This window comes from Dromiciops gliroides, chromosome 1 (genome assembly GCF_019393635.1).
Source record: "Dromiciops gliroides isolate mDroGli1 chromosome 1, mDroGli1.pri, whole genome shotgun sequence".
NCBI classification, from domain to species: domain Eukaryota; kingdom Metazoa; phylum Chordata; class Mammalia; order Microbiotheria; family Microbiotheriidae; genus Dromiciops; species Dromiciops gliroides.
Genome location: NC_057861.1, coordinates 471,314,386 through 471,336,275, shown reverse-complemented (window position 1 = coordinate 471,336,275; position 21,890 = coordinate 471,314,386). Strand labels below are relative to the sequence as shown.

At 37.1% G+C, this 21,890-nt stretch overlaps 2 protein-coding genes across 2 annotated transcripts in view; both read left to right on the top strand.

Moving 5' to 3' along the window:
• MAN2A1 (mannosidase alpha class 2A member 1) overlaps positions 1–21,890 on the top strand; it is a 205,799-nt gene that overhangs the window by 130,407 nt on the left and 53,502 nt on the right. The window lies entirely within an intron of this gene.
• LOC122754827 (60S ribosomal protein L36a-like) lies at positions 7,766–8,197 on the top strand. The gene has a single exon (XM_044003283.1). It carries the CDS (start codon positions 7,804–7,806, stop codon positions 8,122–8,124), a length of 321 nt encoding a protein of 106 aa, XP_043859218.1. The 5' UTR covers positions 7,766–7,803; the 3' UTR covers positions 8,125–8,197.

The window sequence follows — 21,890 nt, the reverse complement described above, 5'->3', positions numbered from 1 at the left end:
TCATAGGTTAAACAAAAAGCTTTTTTCCAATACCTCTTAATTCTAGTGTCTTCTCTCTGTTGATTATTTACTGTATATAGTTTATCTGTAAATTTTTGTTTGCCTTTTTTCTCTCCCCCATTTGATAAGGGACTGTTTTTTGCCTTTCTTTGTATCCTCAGCACTTAACTCATCTGGCACATAGTAGATGTAAAAAGCACTTAGTTAATAAATGGTTACTGACTGATTAACAGATTTTTTTAGCATCCAAATTCGTAAAAGCTACAGTAATATGTAGTAATAGAATAGTGACAGATTTCAATGTCGTTCTTTCAGTTTGGGATAATTTTAATAGAAAGATAAGGTAAATATCAAATGCACCAATTTACTGGAGAAGCTAATGCTAAAAAAAAGTTATGGTCTCTTTGTGATGAAACTTCATATTTCTCATCACCACATGAAATTTCCCCCCAAACTGAACATGTTTGAGGGGACAGATATTGTGAAAAAAATGTAAAAAGGCAGAAATAAGATAGTAAATAAGATAGTAATTTCATAAAGGCAGACTGTTTGGGCCAAATCCAATGGACCGATAAATAAACAAAATGGAAAAAAATGTAGAGCTGAACATAGTCCTGAAAAAACTCAAGTTAGATGACTTAAAGTATCTTCTTTTTTTTTAATGTTAAGGGTTAAAATTCTAGCTAGTCTGTCTAGAATTATCTAGTGAGTGGTCGCCAATAAATTATAAGCTTTAGCAAGAGTTAGACTTTTAAGCATTTATTAAGGAGAATAAGAATTTGGTAAAGAGAGAGAAAAAGGCCTAAATTCCTATCTATTAAAGGGAGAGCACATTTCTAGCTCCCCTCTCCACCAGAGTCCCAAGGAAAGAGACCCAGAGTGAGCGCCAGTCTCTTCCTTCCTCCTCCCACTAGTCCGCGTCACTTCCTGACTCCTGGTCTTGCCCTCAAAGACGTTCCCTTCATGGGCAGAACTCCTCTACAGTAAGTATCCAGCAGGTGGCGTTATTCCAATCGTTACAGTCCCCCCTGTTGTTCCTCAAGAAACAAAATGTTTCCTTGACGGAACAGTAAAAACAATATGATAACTATTGCTAACTAATAATATGTGAACAACAATATAGAAAAGGAAGAGAGGAAAGTTTTGTCCAGAGGGGCGATTTTTTTTTTTTGTCCTCATGAACCGACGCTTTGACATTAGTCCTGCAAAGGGAGGGCCTCTGCAGAGAATACATGTTACAGATGGTGTATATTATAACAGAAAGAGGAAAAAAAAACAACAAATCAAAACTGTTCATTTAAAGTCTCTGAAAGTCTTTTCTCAGATGTCCTCTAGGTGTAGTCGTGGAATGGAAGTCTTTTCAGGGGTTGATGTGTGGATGCTGGTAATCAGCCAGGAAAATTTCCTACAAAATTGAGCTTAACACAGCTTTAAAATAGCTTTGTCAATAATCAAATCAAACAATGAAAGTTTTCAAAAACATGTCTAAGGGAATTCAGAATCTTAGTTGTTACACATGAAACATATAATAAAACAAAAATTGAACCATTCTTTAAAATTATAATATTACTATAGTCCCCCCCTTATGGAGGGTAATTGAAAAGACAATTGCTGCGATATTAATTATTAAAAATAATTTTTTTATCTTTGTTTCATCACTTTTTGCATCATCTGCCTAATTATCCTCATGCCATTATGAGAAATTAAAAAATCTAATATAATTGGTAACAGGTGTCAAGGCCAAATTCAACACTGTATTTATCATGACACCTGAGATAATTATGGGGGTTACCATAAAAGAACAGAGAAATGATGGGATATGAGCATTCCCACACTTGAGCAATATATACTGCCCATACAGTATGCCAGGCTTAAAATAGGTGGATGGAATATATGTCCATGCCACCGAACATATTGGAAGAAACTGAGTCAGACTTAATCAGATGCATGGGATTGAGATGTCCATGGCATCAGGCATATAGGAGGGAGCATAGAAGCCAGGTGTAGAAGTGAGATGGGTGGGATGAATACTTCCAGCCATCTGTACAATATTGTGGGGAAAAAGAGAATAAAATATTAAACCAAGAGAATCCAACCTCAACATTTGTCAAAAGCCGTTCCCTCGGCCATACCTTGACTTCATGCATGTCTCCCCTCATGTGACAGTTCAGTGTCTGCTCTTGCATGTATTCCTCTTGTGATTGGATGGCATCTTGGCCAACTGGCATCTGATAACTCAGAATAAAGGTAATTAGTGTCTTAAATGATAAGTTCCCATAATCCAAGTCTCATATGGATTTAAAAATTGAGGATAATAAATGATTGCAAAAAATGTGAATACATCTTGACTCAGAACACAATATATAATTATGCAACAATTTCAAATAATACCCCTTTTTTTAACTTAGTATACAATTACTTTTTTGAAAAATCTGAACATATTTAAATACAAGTTAAAGCACAATACAATCTCAAAGAAAACTTTTACAAATGTTCCCCTCTTTTTTTTTTTTTTTTGGAATATGCTTATCAAAAATAATACTTCTAGAATCAATTTACACTTGCCATGGCAAACAATTTGCCAGGGAAATGCTTTAAAGAGTTTGATCAAATAATCAGTTGAGAAAAAATAACAAAAACAAACAACTCAGAATATGGGAGCACAATACTCCTAGAATTAACATTGTATAATAAAATCAAAACCATCTTGCAATGTTTCAAAATTAGATAGACAAATGAATAGAAGAAAATACACATGGAACAATAAAAGACAATGAAATTCAAACTAAGGAAGTCTAAATGAATGTGAACTTAATATTAATAAGAGTATTATAAAATATAAACTTGATCACATGACTATAAAAAGCTTTTACAAATATTCTCCTTGTTTTAAAAACTAAATATAAAACACAATCTCAAAAGCATGAAAATCTCTATGAAAATAAACCCATACCATTAATTTCAAAATGTATATGTAATAGCATAGAAATCCTATGTAACCTCTGAACTGATATTAATACTCTGAGTGAATTCAGAACACCTTTGATTCCGATATCTAAAATCCCCAATACTCATATCAATACCTTGCTGCTTACTTCTACATTTCTGTAAAATATATACCCTTCCATGGCAAAAGAAGCAGAGTCTTGAACTATGTTGATGATTGTCATTCTTATTCAGCTTAAGTTTTTCTTCTTTAACCCCTCTATATTGTTTGTCAGTCTTTTCACCATACAAATGCTTTATAAGATTACTAATTAAAGACAAAAGCAGGTTAGCAAAATTATGAACAAAACAAGCATATCTGGAATTTAAAGAGTTTTCTAAGATTGTCTCAAAAGCACAGCCAGGCCGGGGAAGGGCTGAGCCTGAAGCTGCAAATGCAGGTAGAAAAAGTTGAGCATGTGCATCAGATCTCTGGACTTCCCAGGCAGGGGAAGCTATGGGCTTGGCCATAGGAGGAGTAGAGGGTGGGGTCTGGAGAGGAGGGGAGGGACCAGAGCAATTTGAATCAGACTTGATTTTGAACTCAGGCCTGGATTCCTCTTCCCCCACTTTGCCTCCAGGTGCTAGGGGATTAAAAGCTTCTAGAGGGTGGGTCATTGCCTCCAGGCATGCAAAATTAGAGCAACAATTAGTGTTAGAACTGGGAAAAGCTGCAGGAATCTCTTCAGGTTTCTCTGAAAAAGCATGGTTGGGAGAGGGAGAGATATTTCCTTGTGTGAGTAAGTTGCTGGCTCTTTTAACAAAAATAAAAAGAAAAATAGAAAATCCACAAAAACAAAGCATTAACATGATCTTATCTCCCATTTGTCTGGTTAAACAGACCAAAATCAAAAATAGGATAATTAGGGAGTTTAAAAGGTCCATTCGAAAAAATTCAAAGGAAAAACACAGCCAGTACACCAGTACTTAGCAGTTAAAGGGAGAGGGAGGGGAAATTTCTTACCCAACCAGCAGATCAGAAGAAGACTGAGGGTTAGCTTTCCTCTTCGTGGTCAGCCATCTGTTAAGGGTTAAAATTCTAGCTAGTCTGTCTAAAATATTTAATGAGTGGTCGCCAATAAATTATAAGCTTTAGCAAGAGTTAGACTTTTAAGCATTTATTAAGGAGAATAAGAATTTGGTAAAGAGAGAGAGAAAGGTCTAGATTCCTATCTATTAAAGGGAGAGCGCATTTCTAGCTCCCTTCTCCGCCAGAGTCCAGAGGAAAGAGAGCGAGACTGAGCGCCAGTCTCTTCCTTCCTCCTCCCACTAGTCCGCGTCACTTCCTGACTCCTGGTCTTGCCCTCAAAGACGTTCCCTTCATGGGCAGAACTCCTCTACAGTAAGTATCCAGCAGGTGGCGTTATTCCAATCGTTACAGTAATTAATAAAGTATTTTATTTTTTTCCCTGTTACATGTAAAGATAGTTCTCAACTTTTGTTTTTATACAAGCTTTCCAATTTCAGATTTTTCTCCCTCCCTCCCTCCTCCCCTAGACAGCAGGTAATCTGATATAGGTTATGTATATGTATATGTATATGTGTATATATATATACATATATATATATATACACATATACATATACATATTATGTATATGTATATGTGTATGTGTATATATATATATAAACATATATACACACACACACACACACACACACACACAGAGTAACATTAATCCCATTTCTGCATTAGTCATGTTATAAGAGAAAAATCAGAACAGTGATGAAAAACCTCACAATAGAAAAAACAACAGCACCAAAAACAAAAGAAATAGTATGGCTCATTCAGCATCTATACTTCACAGTTCTTTTTTTTTTTTCTTGGATTTGGAGATCCTCTTCTATCATGAGTTCCCTGGAACTCTTCTGTACCATTGCATTGGTGAGAAGAATATAGTCCATCACTGTAGATCAACACTCAATGTTGATGATACTGTGTACAATGTTCTTCTGGTTCTGCTCATCTCACTCATCATCAGCCCACGCAAGACCCTCCAGGTTTCTCTGAACTCCTCCTGCCCATTGTTTCTTAGAGCACAATAGTATTCCATTGTATTCATATACCACAACTTGTCCAGCCATTCCCCAATTGATGGGCATCCCAATTCCTTGCCACCACATAAAGAGCAGCCATAAATATTTTTGTACATGTGGGTCCCTTTCCCCTTTCCATGATTTCTTTGGGAAAAAGACCCAATAGTGGTATTGCTGGGTCAAAAGGTATGCACAGCTTTATCTCCCTTTGGGCACAATTCCAAATTGCTCTCCAGAATGGTTGGATCAGTTCATAGCTCCACCAACAATGCGTTAGTGTTTCAATGTTTTCACAGCTTCTCCAACATTTATTATTTTCCTTTTTTGTCATTTTAGCCAATCTGATAGGTGTCAGGTGGTACCTCAGAGTTTTTTTAATTTGCATCTCTCTAATCATTAGAGATTTAGAGCATTTTTTCATATGGGAATAGATAGCTTTGGTTTCTTCATCAGAAAACTGCCTGTTCATATCCTCTGACTATTTCTCAGTTGGGGAATGATTTGGTTTCTTATAAATTTGATTTAGTTCCTGATATATTTTAGAAATGAGGCCTTTATCAGAAATACTGTGTATAAAAAATGTTTCCTAGATTAATAAACTAAATGTGTATTTTTTATATTTAGAATTTTATTTTCCCAAATTACACATAAAATACAAATTTTGACATCAATTTTTTTCCCAAAATTTTCTCCCCCTTTCCCCCCAAGAACTCAAGCAATTTAATATAAGCTATATGTGAGAACTGGAATTGCACCCCTTACTGGAGAGATACTTTAAGGAAGCTGTGCCATGAGAAGAAGGCATGTGATTTACAAGCCATGTGACTTTAGGGTCCAGGAACTTGTCTCTATAGAGCCACCTGTTAGACTTGTCAATCAAAGCTACCCGCCAGTTAGCTTGGGATATTGTGTGTGGACGACCCTGTTTCTTGTGGGAGAGGGGGCTTCTGGAAGGAGGAAGGAAGCGTTGGGTCCTTTTGGTTCCTGACCTCATGATGATTGGATCAGATGCTGGGGTCTCTTAGAAATAGTTAGATTTTTACCTTTCTCTCTGATCATTAGATCCTAATGCTCTCTTTAATAAATACTTAAAAGTCTAAACTCTTGCTAAAACTTAAAATTTATAGCGACCACTCATTAGATTTTTAGACAGTCTAGCTAGAATTTTAGCCCCTTACAGATAGCAACTTTACATATATATGAACAGTCATGTGAGACATTTCCACATTAGCCAGGTTGTGAAAGAAAACCAACAACAAAACTTCAGATAAAGGAACTAACAAAAAATTATGCTTCAATTTGTATTCAAATACCATCAGTTCTCTCTCTGTAGATGGATTGCATTTTTCATAAGACCTTCAGAGTTGTCTTGGATCGTTGCATTGCTGAAAATAACCAAGTCATTCACAGCAGATCATTTCACAATATTGCTGTTATTTTGTATACAGTACATTTCACTTTGCATCAGCCCATGCAGGTCCTTCCAGGTCTTTCTGATAGCATACTGCTCATCATTTTTTTTTTATAGTAATCTACATTTATATAGTACTTTAAAGAGAGATTTTCTTACAATAAACCCATGAGGTTGGTTATTACAACAACTGTAATAGATAACATTTATATAGTACCTTATACCTAAGAAAATTTTCTTCACAATAAAGTACCATACGAAAATAAAAGGGAAAAAAAAGTACCATACATTTTGCTATCATCAATCAATCATCATCCATCAATTCTTTTTTTTTTTTTTTGGTGAGGCAATTGGGGTTAAGTGACTTGCCCAGGGTCACACAGCTAGTAAGTGTTAAGTGTCTGAGGCTGGATTTGAACTCAGGTACTCCTGAATCCAGGGCCAGTGCTTTATCCACTGCGCCATCTAGCTGCCCCCATCATCCATCAATTCTCATTTTCTCATCAGTCAGTCCTCATTTTCAACAATCAGTCCTTATCTCCCTATAATCATCAATCCATCATTATCATCTTACATTACTCTTGCCTCTGCTTCAAAAGTTTTTTCACAATTACTATTGTTAACTGTTTCTCTCCATCCTATTCTCTTCCCATATTTACTTTATTTTCTCTCTTCTTTTACCCTATCCCTCCTCAAAAGTGTTTTGCTTCTGACTGCCCTCCACCCCCACCCCTCTCTGCCCTCCCTTCTTTTACACCTTCCTCCTTATCCCCTTCCCCTCCCCTTCAGGTTTAGATAGATTACTCCACCCAATTGAATATGTATGTTATTCCCTCCTTGAGTCAACTCTGATGAAATTAAGGTCTTTGAGTCAATTCTGATGAGTGTAAGGCTCATTCACTACCCCACTTATCTCTTCCCCCACTCCATAAGCCCTTTCCTGCTTCTTTCATGTGAGATTTCACCCCATTCTACCTCTCCCGTTCCCCCTCCCCCAGTTCAATCCTCTCCGCCTTCAATTTTACCCTAAAGATGTCATCATGGGGCAGCTAGGTGACACAATGGACAAAACACCTGCTCTGGATCCAAGGGGACCTGAGCCCAAATCCAGCCCCAGACACAAGACACTCACTAACCCTTGACCCCAGGCATACCACCCAACCCTGACCGCCCCCACCCCCACACACACACACAAAAAAAAGATAAAAAATAAATGCAGGGGCTCAGAACTCTTCCCCGCCTCTTCTGTCTCCTCCCGTGTGCTTCGTGGCGCCGAAGAACCGAAGAGCAGCCCGGCCCCGCGTGAAGCCGACTCGAGAAGTTCCCCCGGTACCGCCGCCGCCGCAGCAGCAACAGCAGCAGCCGCCATCATGGTGAACGTGCCCAAGATCCGGCGCACCTACTGCAAGAAGTGCGGCAAGCACCAGCCGCACAAGGTGACGCAGTACAAGAAGGGCAAGGACTCTCTGTACGCGCAGGGCAAGCGGCGCTACGACCGCAAGCAGAGCGGCTACGGGGGCCAGACCAAGCCCATCTTCCGTAAGAAGGCCAAGACCACCAAGAAGATCGTGCTGAGGCTCGAGTGCGTGGAGCCCAACTGCAGGTCCAAGAGGATGCTGGCCATCAAGCGCTGCAAGCACTTCGAGCTGGGAGGAGACAAGAAGAGGAAGGGGCAAGTGATCCAGTTCTGAGCTGCCTCCGGCGCGCGCCCTGGCTCCCGGGAGATAAACGATTAAAATATTGAAGCTCAAAAAAAAAAAAAAAAAAAAAAATGCAGGGGGCAGCTAGATGGCGTAGTGGATAGAGCACCGGCCCTGGAGTCAGGAGGACCTGAGTTCAAATCTGGCCTCAGATACTTAACACTTACTAGCTGTGTGACCCTGGGCAAGTCACTTAACCCCAATTGCCTCACTAAAAAAAAAAAAAAAAAACCAAAAACAAAAAAAATAAATGCAAATGCTTTACAGGTATCATCCCTTCATAATCAATTCCCATCTGTGCCCTCTGTCTAAATTTATTCCTATCATCTGCCCTAATTCTGAGGAAGCTCTTATGAGTTAGATGTATCATCTTCCCATGGAGGATTGTAAACAGTTTAACCTTTTAACATCCCTCATGATTTCCTTTTCCTATTTACCTTTTTATACTTCTCTAGGGTCTTGCATTTGAAAGTCAAATTTTCTATTCAGTTCAGGTCTTTTCATCACAAATACCTGAAAGTCCTCTTTTTTGAATGTGTATTTTTAAAAATTCAAAAGCCAACAAACATATCTAACGTGAACATAAGATATAATTAGAGATGAAATTTATGAACTGAAAACTAAGAAATGACAAATAAAACTAAAAGCTAGTTCTTTGAAAATACTAGCAAAATTGATAAACTATACCTAACCTAATTAAAAAAGAGAAGGGTAGGGGCGGCTAGGTGGTGCAGTGGATAAAGCACTGGCCCTGGATTCAGGAGTACCTGAGTTCAAATTCGGCCTCAGACACTTGACACTTACTAGCTGTGTGACCCTGGGCAAATCACTTAACCCCCATTGCCCTGCCAAAAAAACAAAAAACAAAAAACAAAAAAAAACAAAACAAAAAGAGAAGGGTAGAAAATAAGTTAAACAATCACAAAAGAAAATTTTTTTTAAATTATCAGAACATACTGTGTACAGATGTAACTAAGAAAACTAAGAATGAAAAAAAAAAGAGGAATAGACGCCAGAATGTAAAATACACTAATAGAAGCCCAAATAAATATCCTAAATAACCTCTTATTAGAAAAGAAAAGTAGAATTAGAAACTGAACTAGATGTAAAGGAATTATACACACCAAACTAAAAGACTTCTGGTCCCAGTAGATTTACAGAAGCATTCTTTCCATTTTTTAAAGAAACAATTAGCGCCAGTACTACAGAATTGAGAAAAAAACCACAACATTTTTATTAGATTCCTTTTATGAATCAACTACATTTCTAATCCCTAAACCAGGGAAGGATAAAGCACAGAAAGACTACAGTAGACCAGTGTCATTAATTTTTTAAACGGAATATCTTATAAACCACTCAGTCATCCAACAAATCACTAATTTTGACCAAATAGGGTTTATACCAGGGATACAAGGATGGCCCAGTATTCAAAATACAATTAACATGATTTATCATATTAATGACAAAACTATAAAAAACCACACAGCTGGGGCAGCTAGGTGGCACAGTGGATAGAGTACCAGCCCTGGATTCAGGAGGACCTGAGTTCAAATTCGGCCTCAGACACTTGACATTTACTAGCTGTGTGACCCTGGGCAAGTCACTTAACCCCAACTGCCTCACAAACAAACAAAACAAAACAAGAAAACACACAGCTGGTTTGAGGTCATATTTGATCTCAGGTTTTCTTGAATCTAAGCCTGGTGCTCCATCCACTGTACCTCCTTGCTGCCCTGAGAAAGAAAACGGTATAGAGAGATATAAAGAGGAAAGAAAAGTATCCCTATTTCCTAAAGATATAATGTTTTATTTGGAAAATCCTATGAAATTAGTGAAAAAATACTTATTGAGAAAATTAATAGTTTTCCTAAAGTTGTAGGCTACAAAATTCACAAATGCAAACTAATAATAAATACTCTTTAAAAACGATTATACAATACTTGCAGATCAATCTACTGGAACATATAATTTTGATATAGATTCAGTCACAAAGAGGTCCTGAAAGAAATAAATAACAACCTAAATAGCTCAAAAATAATTTGTGCTCATAGCTGGGCCAAACCAATATAACAAAAGTGAAAATATTACCAAAGTTAATTTACAGTTTTGATGCTATACCAATTGAACCAAACGAATGAAAGGTTTACTTAAAAAAAAAACAAAAACAACCCTGCATAAATAACAATTTATTTGCAGAAACAAAACATCTAGGATATAAAGGGAAGGGATGAAATAGAATATTTCTAGTGCTCAAACTTTGTTCTTAAAAGATTTTATTGATTTTTTAAAAAACAAACATTTACCAATCATCCCCATACTGTGAAGTCTTTTATAATAGAACAAACCATTTAAATGAAACTAAATTCAATTACCTCATCTGAAAGTGCTTGCAATGTTCCACATCTCTAACAACCACTCACTGCTTTTTAAAAAAATGATCATCAGTCTATTTTTTTACTTCCTACTCTCTCACACTTTATTGGAAAAGAAAAGAAAAATAAATTCTTTAAAAACAAATGCACATTCAGGCAAAATCAATTCCTTCAGTGCCTATATACAGAACACAATCCAGAGATATTATATGAACAATGCTCAAAAGAATACAAAATATTAATAGCATAATAATTAGTGTTCCAAATCACTAATAAGAGAAATGCAAAACAAAAATGATCCTGGGGTTTCAACTTTTACCCTATAAATTAGCAAAGATTATAAATGATTGTAGTAGAGTTGGAGGGCAAGAGATAGGTTTTTGAATTATTTGGCTTCTGGGGTGGCTTACAATTCTGATAATTTTTGAAGGTGCTAATTTCTTTCACTTGAGAAAAGTAGTGGAAGTAAAGAATGTGTAATATTTCTTATTTTGGGGGGTACTTTAATATCCCCAATTATTACTTTGTATCTTGACAAAACCTTCTGGGAAAACTGGGTAGTAGTTTGTCTGGAATTGGGTATGGACCAATACCTATCAACTCCAAGTAGATAAATAACCTAAATATAAAAGAGCATATAACCAAATTATAAGAGCAAAAATGATATTACCTTTCATATCTGTTTATAGATAAAGACTTCACTACCAAATGAGCTACAGAGGTGCTTGCTCAGCCAGCTTGCATTTATTGAGCTTTTTGTGACTGTTAACATGCTTTCCTTCTAACTTTTAAATTAGATTTGTTTGTGTAAACGCTTAAAAATTCTACATCAAAATGTCTTGTGTGATCCATTGGATCTTGAGGGTGATTTTGTTTTTACCTTTCTTTGATTCCCAGGCATTTAACACACTGCTCATCATCCAGGAAGCTCTTAATAAATGCTGACTGAATGAGTAGCTAAACTATGCATATTGATGCTGAGGTGTCTTTTTGGTGATGGTGTTGTTATTGTTTTAGCCAGGGGAACCAGTGTGTTGGAGAGACACTGTGAATAGAGTGCTGGGCCTGGGAATCGAAGAAAGGCAGAAATAGTCTCTGTCCTTAGGGTCTAATGGATCACACAATGTAGAATGGAAAATTTTGATTATGTAAAATTTTTAAAGTTTTTACACAAACAAATTAATGTAAAAATTAGAAGAAAAACAAGTTAACTGTAATATAGGGAGCCCTTAAGTATTCTGGGGGGGCCTCATTAATTAGCATTGTAAATTATATGGAAGAGTCAAAGTAAAATAAACCTTCTGTAATATGCACTTTTTTTTTAAGTTTTGAAATTTCAGTTTGCCATACTTTATGGCTCATGGCTACACAATCCTTACTGTTGGGGGGTGGGGAGGGCTTGAGTTAAAGTTGGTAGATCAATTGAGATTAAGAGTTCTGAACGGCAGTGGGGCTAAAGTCAATTAGGTGTCCACACTAAGTCCAATACCAGTATGATGAGTGCCTGCAATCAGATTGGGGGCAGGGGCTTGGATACTAGGCTGCCTAAGGAAGGGCAAATAAACTCAGGCCAGAAATGCCTTTATCAGTAGTGAAATTAGTGCCCATGATTGGCTATTATTACCCTACCAGCCTGGGTGAGATAACATCACCCAGTCTCAAAAAAGAAAAATAACAAAGGATGAAAGGAAGAAAAATTTGAAATTGTTGACTATGTTGGAGAATATATACAGTTCCTTTTTTAAAAAGCTTTTTTAGTTCTTTGAGAATTTATTCTTCAATTTAACTCCACTTTCCTCTTTTTAACCTCCATTCAGACTTGTCTTTTGAAGTTGCTTCAAATAAAGAAAAGTAATCCAAAACAGTTCAGAGCATAGACTGAAGTGATGTGGCATATTCAGTTTTCCATTCTTCTGAACCAGATTTTTTTTCCTTCTAAATGCAGATTAATAAAGCGTGCCCTACAAGACGAACAAGGAAAAGGATTTTAGTGAAGGTACTTCCTGAGCCTGAAAAAGTCAGGGAGGGCTTCAAGCCCATCTTGGACTTCACAACACTTCACAACTTTGTGGTAAAAGAAAAATTTTAAATAGAGCTTTTGGACTTAATTATTTCAGCCTTATATGGAGGGTAGCTTTGTGTTTTAGGAAAGAAAGTTATGCTATTTGTGATACTAGGAACCTTTACCTGTAGTTCACAGTCATGTAGGTACATAAAATGAACTAAAAGTGTTAGAGAGAGATGTTTGTCTCCGTGTGTATGTCTTTAGAATTTATCCCTTGTGATGTTGTGCTAGCATTGAGTGCAAGTAGTGGTGTTTTTTTAAATTGCTATTTCTCTGAAGTATTCTTCTAATTGGTTGATCCAGGTGATTTATTTGATTAATCTGGTGGAGAATTATTCCTATGACTAAAAATGGTTTCAAAAGTAGAAAGGATAATAGGCATGTTAATAATTTTCATATTCAAAACTTTTATGATATAAACATTTACTAGAAAAAATGGATGAGTTTGTATTAAAAGCATTTTAATTTGGAAGGGAGGGAAGATTAATCTGTAGAAAATTTTAGGAAGCAAAAGAATTGCATCACAGAGAACAAAACAGTCTAGTTACTCTTAAAGTTTTTTCTTCATTTGAGGAAAATTATCTTGGAATCCACTGTGTCTGGCACATAGTAGGTGCTTAGTTATATTTATTGATTGGTTGATTGGTCATTGTTGTTTCTGCTGGTCTGAGAGAGTGCTGATGTATTTAGAACTATAACCAGTACCTCTCAAAAGTTTTGGGGGCTACACACCAAGGATATAGTGACAAAAATGACCCATTTCCTGCCCTCAAGAAGCCCATGTTCTGCTGTTTGGGAAAGCAATATGTTTACATAAAAATACATACAGAATATGTACAAAGTAAATACAAGAGAATGAGGGTGCATGCGTATAGCCACTGGGAGTGATCAGATAAGAAGCCTCAGGTAGGAGAAAGTGTTTGTTCTGAGATTTGAAGGATTCTGAAGAGTCTAAGAGGCAAAAACGAGGAGGGAATCTATGCCAAGCATGGGTGACACCCTGTGCAAGGACATGGAGAGATAGAATGTTTTGTATGAACAGCAGCTGGAAGGTCAGTTTAACTACAGGGTGGGTGAAAAGTCACAAAGGGATTTCAGTATTTAATAAATCCTTTATTTTTTGTTTATAATTTACAATACCACAGCATCATATGCACCTATGCTTTAGGAAAATCACTTTAGCAGCTTTGTGAAGGCTGGATCAAAAAGGATTTAAGACAGGAAGACCAATTAGAAGTCTATTACAATTATCCAGGTGAGAGGTGATGAAAACTTGAAATAGGTTGGTGCCATGTAAGTGGAGGGAAAGGGATAGATGTAATATAAGATAGAGTAGAACTGATGAGACAAGGCAGCTAATTGAATATGTGGCATGAGAGAAAATAAGGTGTAAAGGAAGTCAGAGGGTAATGAAACTGAGTGACTAGAAGGTGGTATCCTTGTTGGAATTAGGGAAGTTAAGAAGACATTTTGGGTAAAAGGTAATGAGGTCTTTTTTGAACACTTTGAGTCTATAATGCTATGGGACATCTGTTATCAAATGTCTAATAAGCAGTTGGTGTTATGGAATTGGAGCTTAAGAGAAAGACTAGATCTATAGATATGCATTTCTCTTTCATACAAATGCTTATTTTCATAACTTGGCATTCCTTAGCAAAAATAAGTTAAAATAAAATTGCTAAAGGATAACTGTGGGTTTGTTCCTGCTGTTTGTAAAGAGAATGTTAGATTTCTTCCTCAGAAGGCTTAAAAAAGAATACTGGCTAAACTGTCATTTCCTTCTCCTGTGGGTATAATAATCATGATGTCCAGTCCAAAGAGATGGCTCGATAAATACTATTCTTATTCCAAAGATACGTATATGTGTACGTGTGTTTGTGTATGTATGGGTGTTGGGCAGGGGGTCACAGTATATGTGCTAAGTTTGAACTTGAGCAGAAAATCCAGTGCAATTTGATTTTTATTTCTTATAGGTCTTGGAGAACTAGGAATCATTCTATAAGAAAGGATTTTATAGGGTGATATGAATTTACTCTGAATTAGGCAGGGTTTTTTTTTTCTTACTCCCCTCCCCATTTCTGCATTATTACAAATAGCAAAACTTTTACACTATCTCTTTTTAGCTCCATGTATACCTTTACAACATCTCCTGTATATGTTTCCTTCTCTCCTCTCACATTGCTCCCACTCTAGGCCTTCATTATGTCATGTCTAGACCAGCAGTAGCCTGCTAGTCAGTCTCCCTGCCTCAAGTCCTTTCTCATTTCTGTCCATTCTTCACTTTGCTGTCAAATTGATCTTCCTAAAGAGCAAATTTGATCATGTCACATTGCCTTCCTTCCTTCCACCCCACCCCACTTCCCCCTAACAACTAACCCCTTTGCTTTCAGGATCAAATACAAAATCCTATTTGACTTCTTTCTCTGTCTCTGTCTCTGTCTCTGTCTCTGTCTCTGTCTCTGTCTCTGTCTCTGTCTCTCTCTGTCTCTCCCCCTCTCCCCCTCTCTCCCTCTCTCCCTCTCTCTCCCTCTCTCTCCCTCTCTCCCTCTCCCTTTCCCTCTCCCTCTCTTTTTTTTTGGTGAGGCAATTGGGATTAAGTGACTTGCCCAGAGTCATACAGCTAGTAAGTGTTAAGTGTCTGAAGCCGGATTTGAACTCAGGTCCTCCTGAATCCAGGGTTGGTGCTCTATCCACTGCACCACCTAGCTGCCCCCTGTTTGCCTTTTAAAGCCTTCTCTAACATGACTTCTTCCAGCCTTTCCAGTCTTCTTTTACCTCTTAACCCCCTTCCCCTCCCACAATTCTCTTCCCTCTTACATAAACATGCATACTCTGTGATCCAGCAACACAGACCATCTTGCTGTCCTTGCACTAGGTATGCTCCATCTTCCAACTTTACACTTTATCATGTATGGGCCTGGAACTCTCTCCCTGGCCTCCCTTCAAGTCTCAGCTTAAGTCCCACCCTGTAAGAAGAGATTCCCCTTATGCATAGTACCTTCCCTTTGTTGATTTTCTCTAGTTTATTACAGTTCTTGTTGGTACATAGGTGTTTTCCTGTTGTCTCCCACGTTAGAATGAGCTCTTCAGAGCAAGGGAGTATCTTTTACCTTTGTATCTACAGCACTTAGCATAGTAGCCACTTGACAAATGCTTAGTGACTGACAGACTAGTGTTATTTTATTTTTTGAAATTAAGCAAAAAAAAATTATCAAAATTAGCTTATTTTTATGGATGTGATATTTGTAGTTGTGTAAAGATTTTGTAGTGTGATTTTTCTGGCTGGTTTTTGTATGTCATATGAATCTTATTAGACGGCGTAACTCATATTCAGATTGTTTCAAGGTATATATTACTTGGGTACTTTTTGCCACAGATTATTATACATCCTTGTTACTGACAAAATGATTGCTACAAAGTTATAATGCCAAAACAATGTAATTCTCCATTCCACAAATGATGAATGGAAATAGATCTTTTATGATGACACTCAATAGAAGACATTTAAAAAATTGTTAGGGTAAAATACTTTTGCCTTCTGTTTCTATCTGAAAGGCATCCTAGGTTTCCTAAAATGTGTCACAGGCACAAAATTATAAGAAACAATTTTTTCAAAATTAATTCTTTCAGGTTCTTATGATAATTCTAAATCTAAGCATTTCTTCTAAAAGAGAAAGAGCATGGCAAGGGTAGGGGGCTGAAGAAAAGATGAGGAAAACAAAAGATGAATAGAGCCAACCCATGACTGAAAATATCTGTCTAACCCAAACTATTTCATAGATATACCATTCCTGGACTCTAGGCAGAATTTCATAATATGATAAAAATGTAATTATAATAAAGCCCAGTGTAAAAATTCAGTTTAACAGTTTGCTTCCTGAAAATAGCAGCAGCTTACTTTACAGTACACCCTTGAAGAATAATTTTCCTAAAACTATCCAATCTCTCTTTGACCATTCTTTTCAATATTTTCCTTTCCATATGCTCAATGCTACCAACTTTCCATTAACTGAAGTGATCAGAGACTTCTTCCTTCATTTAGGTGGATTGTTATCCCAATTCCTTCAGAACATGGGGAAAGAGACCCCTGACCTTTGTCTGATTACTAGGCAGACAACAAATCTTACTTAGAATTACTTCCTGTGTGCTAGGTGCTCTGTAAGCACTGGAGTTTATGAAAACATAAACTCGAGCTGAAAGGAGTTGTGGAGAGCAAGGAGGAAGGAGAGGAGGTGCTTGCTTATGATTATGACAGCAGAGTCCAGAGAGTCGGACTTCCCTCACATCTGGGAAGGGAATGACATACGACTCATCTGGATCTGTCTGCAAAATGGAGGCCCCCAGAAGGAATTCACCAAAAGGAGAAGGGGGCTGGAATGGCAGAGGGATATTAGAGAATGAGAAGGCAGGATGAGTGGCAAAATCTTAGGAATCCGACATCTCTCATTGGTCCTCTTCTCTCACAGTTCGAGTCCAATTCACCTCTCATCTAGACTATTAAAATGGTGTTCTAACTGGTCTTTTCTCAAGTCTCCCCTAATCATTTCTAGGGAAAAATCCTTCCAGGCCTAATCAGAAAGAGGGGGGAGCAAGTTACTGTTTTCAAATTAGTTCAAAAGTTTCATACTAATATAATTTTAAAATACTTTCCTAGAATTTCTAAAAGAGGGAATGGTGTCCAAGGGCCATTTCTACACCACGAAGGAATTGTTCACAATTATTCACCCCACACAAAGTTTGCAACAAATCATGCTAGATTAAATTTATTAGTTTCTGGTGTTTCCTTAATGTATCTATTTTTTTGTAGAATTAATTTGAGACTTAAGACTTTCATCTCCAAGAGATTATGATTTGGTCATTTTGGGAGCTAAATATCTTAGACAGGCTTTGTAGATACTGGCTACCTTTGGACTTGTAGCAGATCATCCAAAGACAAAGTAAGATATTATCTTTTCTGAATTTGATCATTTAGTTAGTTCATAAATACTATTTTAAGTGCGTGAATACTGTATTTCACTTTTAGAGCATAATGTAATTGTTATTTATTTGGAAAAGTTTATCATTATTGTATGTCAGTTTCCTGATGCTGTGCATACCTGGGTTCTGGATGATGGACAATGCTCTCTCACATTCCTAGTCACCTATGGAGTGAAACATGGCTGTGTGCTTGCTCCCATGCTTTTTAGCATGATGTTTTCAGCCATGTTGTCAAATGCCTTCAATGAAGATGAACATGGCATCAAGGTCAGCTAGCTGCTGCACTGATGGTAAATTATTCAACTTGAAGAGGCTATAAACCGAGACTAAAGTGGCAGGAGTATTTGTGCATTACTTTTTGTTTGCACATGATTGTGCACTCACTGGAACCTCTGAAGCTGAGATACAACAAGATATGGACCAGTTCTCTCCTGCTTGTTATAATTTTGGCCTAACAATCAATACCAAGAAAGCAGAGGTTCTCCACTAGCTAGCACCACACCATCCATACATGGAGCCATCAGTTACAGCAAATGGAGGAGTGTTGAATAGTGTGGATAAGTTCATTTGCCTTGGCAGTATACTTTACAGGGATGTACACATTGATAAATGAAGCTGATGCACACATTGCCAAAGATAGCTCAACATTTGGGAGGCTCTTAAAGGAAAGTGTTGGAGAGAAGAGTTATTAGACTGACTACCAAACTGAAGGTCTACAGAGCCATTGTGCTGACCTCATTGTTATATGCCTGTGAATCCTGGACAGTCTACCACTGCCATGCCAGGAAACTGAATCACTTCCGTTTGAATTGTCTTAGAAAGACTCTGGAGATCACCTGGCATTGTGAGATACCAGACACTGAGGTCCTCTCTTGAGCTAAACTGCCAAGCATTCACACTCTGCTGTAGAGAGCGCAACTTTAATGGGTTGGCCACATTGTTCGAATGCCAAATGTATGCTTGCCTAAAAGACTTTTATGGAAAACTCACAGAAGACAAGCACTCATGTGGTGGTCAGAAGAAGGGATATAAGGACACTCTCATGGTCTCTGTTAAGTACTTTGGAATCAATTGCACGACATGGGAAACTCTGGCACAGAACTACCCAGCATGGTGTGCTCTCATCGGAGGAGAAAGTGCTATGCTCCATGAGCAAAGTAGAATTGAAGTAACTCAAGAGAAACATGAGATGTGCAAATTTAGAGAATCCAACCCAAATGTTCTCAAGGATTATTTGTGCCTGACCTGTGGTGTAGAGCATTCTGAACTCATACTAGTCTGATCAGCCATACTTGCATACACTATAATTTGACTTTAACAAGGTGATGTCATTTTGGTCCTCTTCAAGAATGAAGGACAATGGGCCAGCTAGGTGGCTAGAGCACCGGCCCTGGATTCAGGAGGACCTGAGTTCAAATCCAGTCTCAGGCACTTAACTAGCTGTGTGACCCTGGGCAAGCCACCTAACCCCAATTGCCCTGCAAAAAAAAAAAAAAAAAAGAATGAAGGACAACAACCAACCAACAAGGTTCCAATAATAAAATCAACTAGGAAAAAAAAGGTATATTTGGGAACATTTTAAATACAATTTGTTTTTAGAGCCATTTTCATCTCTAATCATGACTGAAAGTGACCTAACTTCCCCAAACCTATGTCCACAGGTTAGCTTACAAAGTTTTTGAAGATTTTGAAAACAAACCTGGCTCTACAATGTGTGTATGTTTCTTAAGGATCAGCCTAGCTGAGTTTAGAAAAGTTTCTTTATGAGGTAGATGTCGGGGTGAAGAACTTTTCAGCCACAATTATTCTCAACGACTACTTCCAGAGTTGTGTAATGGTTAAGTCTGTATCCATGGGGCAAATACCCATACCAATAGAACCCCAGCCAGGCCATATTCCCACAGCCTGGAGCCCAGGGTCTTCATGGTATTCGAAAGAAAGAGGTATGCTTGGGATCTAAGGGTAGGTTTGGGTCAGTTAGTAGAGCTTTGCTACTGAAGCTTAAGAGGTTAGCAAGGCGTGCTGAGAGAGCTCAGGGTCAGTAAATGTGTGTGTTTATGGTTTTTTGTTTTTAAACAATCTTTTGACTTCTAGGTGTCCTAGACCATGGATAGTGCTGAAGTTTTATCTTTGGCATGTCATTTTTGTGTTGGAGAGATGTGAGAGGTCATGAGCCACAAGATGTGTCTCATATGACTCAGGTCTTTAATGGCTTTTTTTTTTTTTTTTTTGCAGGGCCATGGGGGTTAAGTGACTTGCCCAGGGTCACACAGCTAGTAAGTGTCAAGTGTCTGAGGCTGGATTTGAAGTCAAGTACTCCCAAATCCAGGGCCGGTGCTTTATCCACTGCACCACCTAGCTGCCCCTAATGGCTTTCTAATAATTATTATTCCTGCCTCAAGTCTTTGACCACTCCAGTTCATCCTCCAAATAACCACCAAAATGATTTTCTTAAAGTTGAAGTCTGTCCATATTTCCCTTAATAAACTCGAGTGGCTCCTTATCACCTCTAAACTCAAATATAGATTTCTCTGTCATTTAAATGTATTTTGAATCTAATGGTACCTTGATTTTTTTTTCTTTCCATAATTACATTTTGCACTGTATTTGTCCAGCCAGACTGGCATTCTTGATATTTTTCACACATGGGCAAAATCTCTGTCTCTGTCTCCATAATTTTGCTTTGACTCTCCCCTTGCCAGTAAATCTTCGCCTTTGCCTTTAAAATCTCTGGTTTTCTTCATGATTCACTTCAAGTGCCACCTTCTACATGAGGCCTTTCCTGGGCTAGTACTTTACCTAACAAGGCAACTTTGTATCTGTTTCATATCTTTTTTTAAACATATTTATGTACATATATAATACACATATACATAGACACACACATATATACACATACATATTTGCATATTACCTGCCCATCAAAATGTAAGCTTCTTTGAGGGCAAGGTCTATTTTGTCTTTTTATTGAGTCAGGCATATATGCGGTCTTTGAAAGCTTGTCAATTGATTAATTTGGAATAAGAGGGAGTAAAAGTGTTTAGGTTTTAGTCCTGGCCATGTAGGTAATTAACTTTATCCACTATGCAATTTTACCATCTCAGTGCAAATATAAAATAGTATTGATACATTTGAATAAATCTTTTCAGTGTTGCAATTGCATAGCATCTTCAGATGATGTTTTAAAGATATCCTCATCCTTACTTATTTATAATTTTCAAATTATTTTTCCTAGATCTTTTTTACTTTATAGTTGATTATATGTATCACAGATTTATTGGGAAGTTGTCTTGCAATTTTGTATAAAATTTCCCCATCTTTTTTTAGTCTTGCCTATGTAGTTGGTCTGTGACTGTGTGTGTGTGTGTGTGTGTGTGTGTGTGTGTGTATACATACACACACAGAATTTTTCTGTACTTGTAGTTGTATTAGACATTTCTATCTCATGCACTGTAATGTGCAGTATTTATGGTGGCCATGCTTAGTAGATTGGATTAAGATGTATTTATTATTAATTATAAGTGTTAGTATATTTATTGAAAATAGAATATATAGAGTTGTAGAATTCTTAATAAATACACCAAATTTGTTAGCATAACCTTGAGATGCACATACTGTGGATTATCTAAAAGACACAAACTCTTTATAATGAAGTTATTTTGGATCTTGATTAGAATTCAAAACCAACCCATCTTGTGCCAACTGCTTTTCTGTAATAAATGGTTTTACTAATATATTTTTGCTGCTATTAAGTTTTAGAAAAAAATTAAGTCTCGAATCAAGAGTTCTTAACTTGGGGCCTTGACATTTGCATTTCAAAAATATTTTGATAAGTATTTCAAATCAATTGTTTTTTTCCCTATATATTTTATTTTATGCATTAAAGTTTTTCTAAGGAGTTTGTAGGCTTCACCATTCTGCCCAAGGGGTCCTGTGACACAGAAATGGTTAAGAACCTTCTGCTCTACATAGAATGCCAACTCCTTTGATCTCTGGTATGCATTTGTTAAGATTTGTTTTTTAAAGGATTTTAGCAAGTTTGACTTCTTAAATCTTCTCAAAGTTGTATGAAATGGCAGTCTCCTCCCCCGTCAAAAAATTGCATTAAGAGGGGGTATACTATCCATGACTAAGAAGATAATAGTTATACTCTTCTGTGATCAGACTAGTGACCAGTGCCCTGGTCAGAACACTTTTTGGAATATTGTGATAACTTATAGGACCCAGATTTTAGAATGGATATTGACAATTTAAAGAACATATAGAATACTGATTTTTTTTCAAGATAGTAATTTTTTTTCATCATGGAGAAAATGAAATCCAGTCAACTCTCTTAGAGCTCC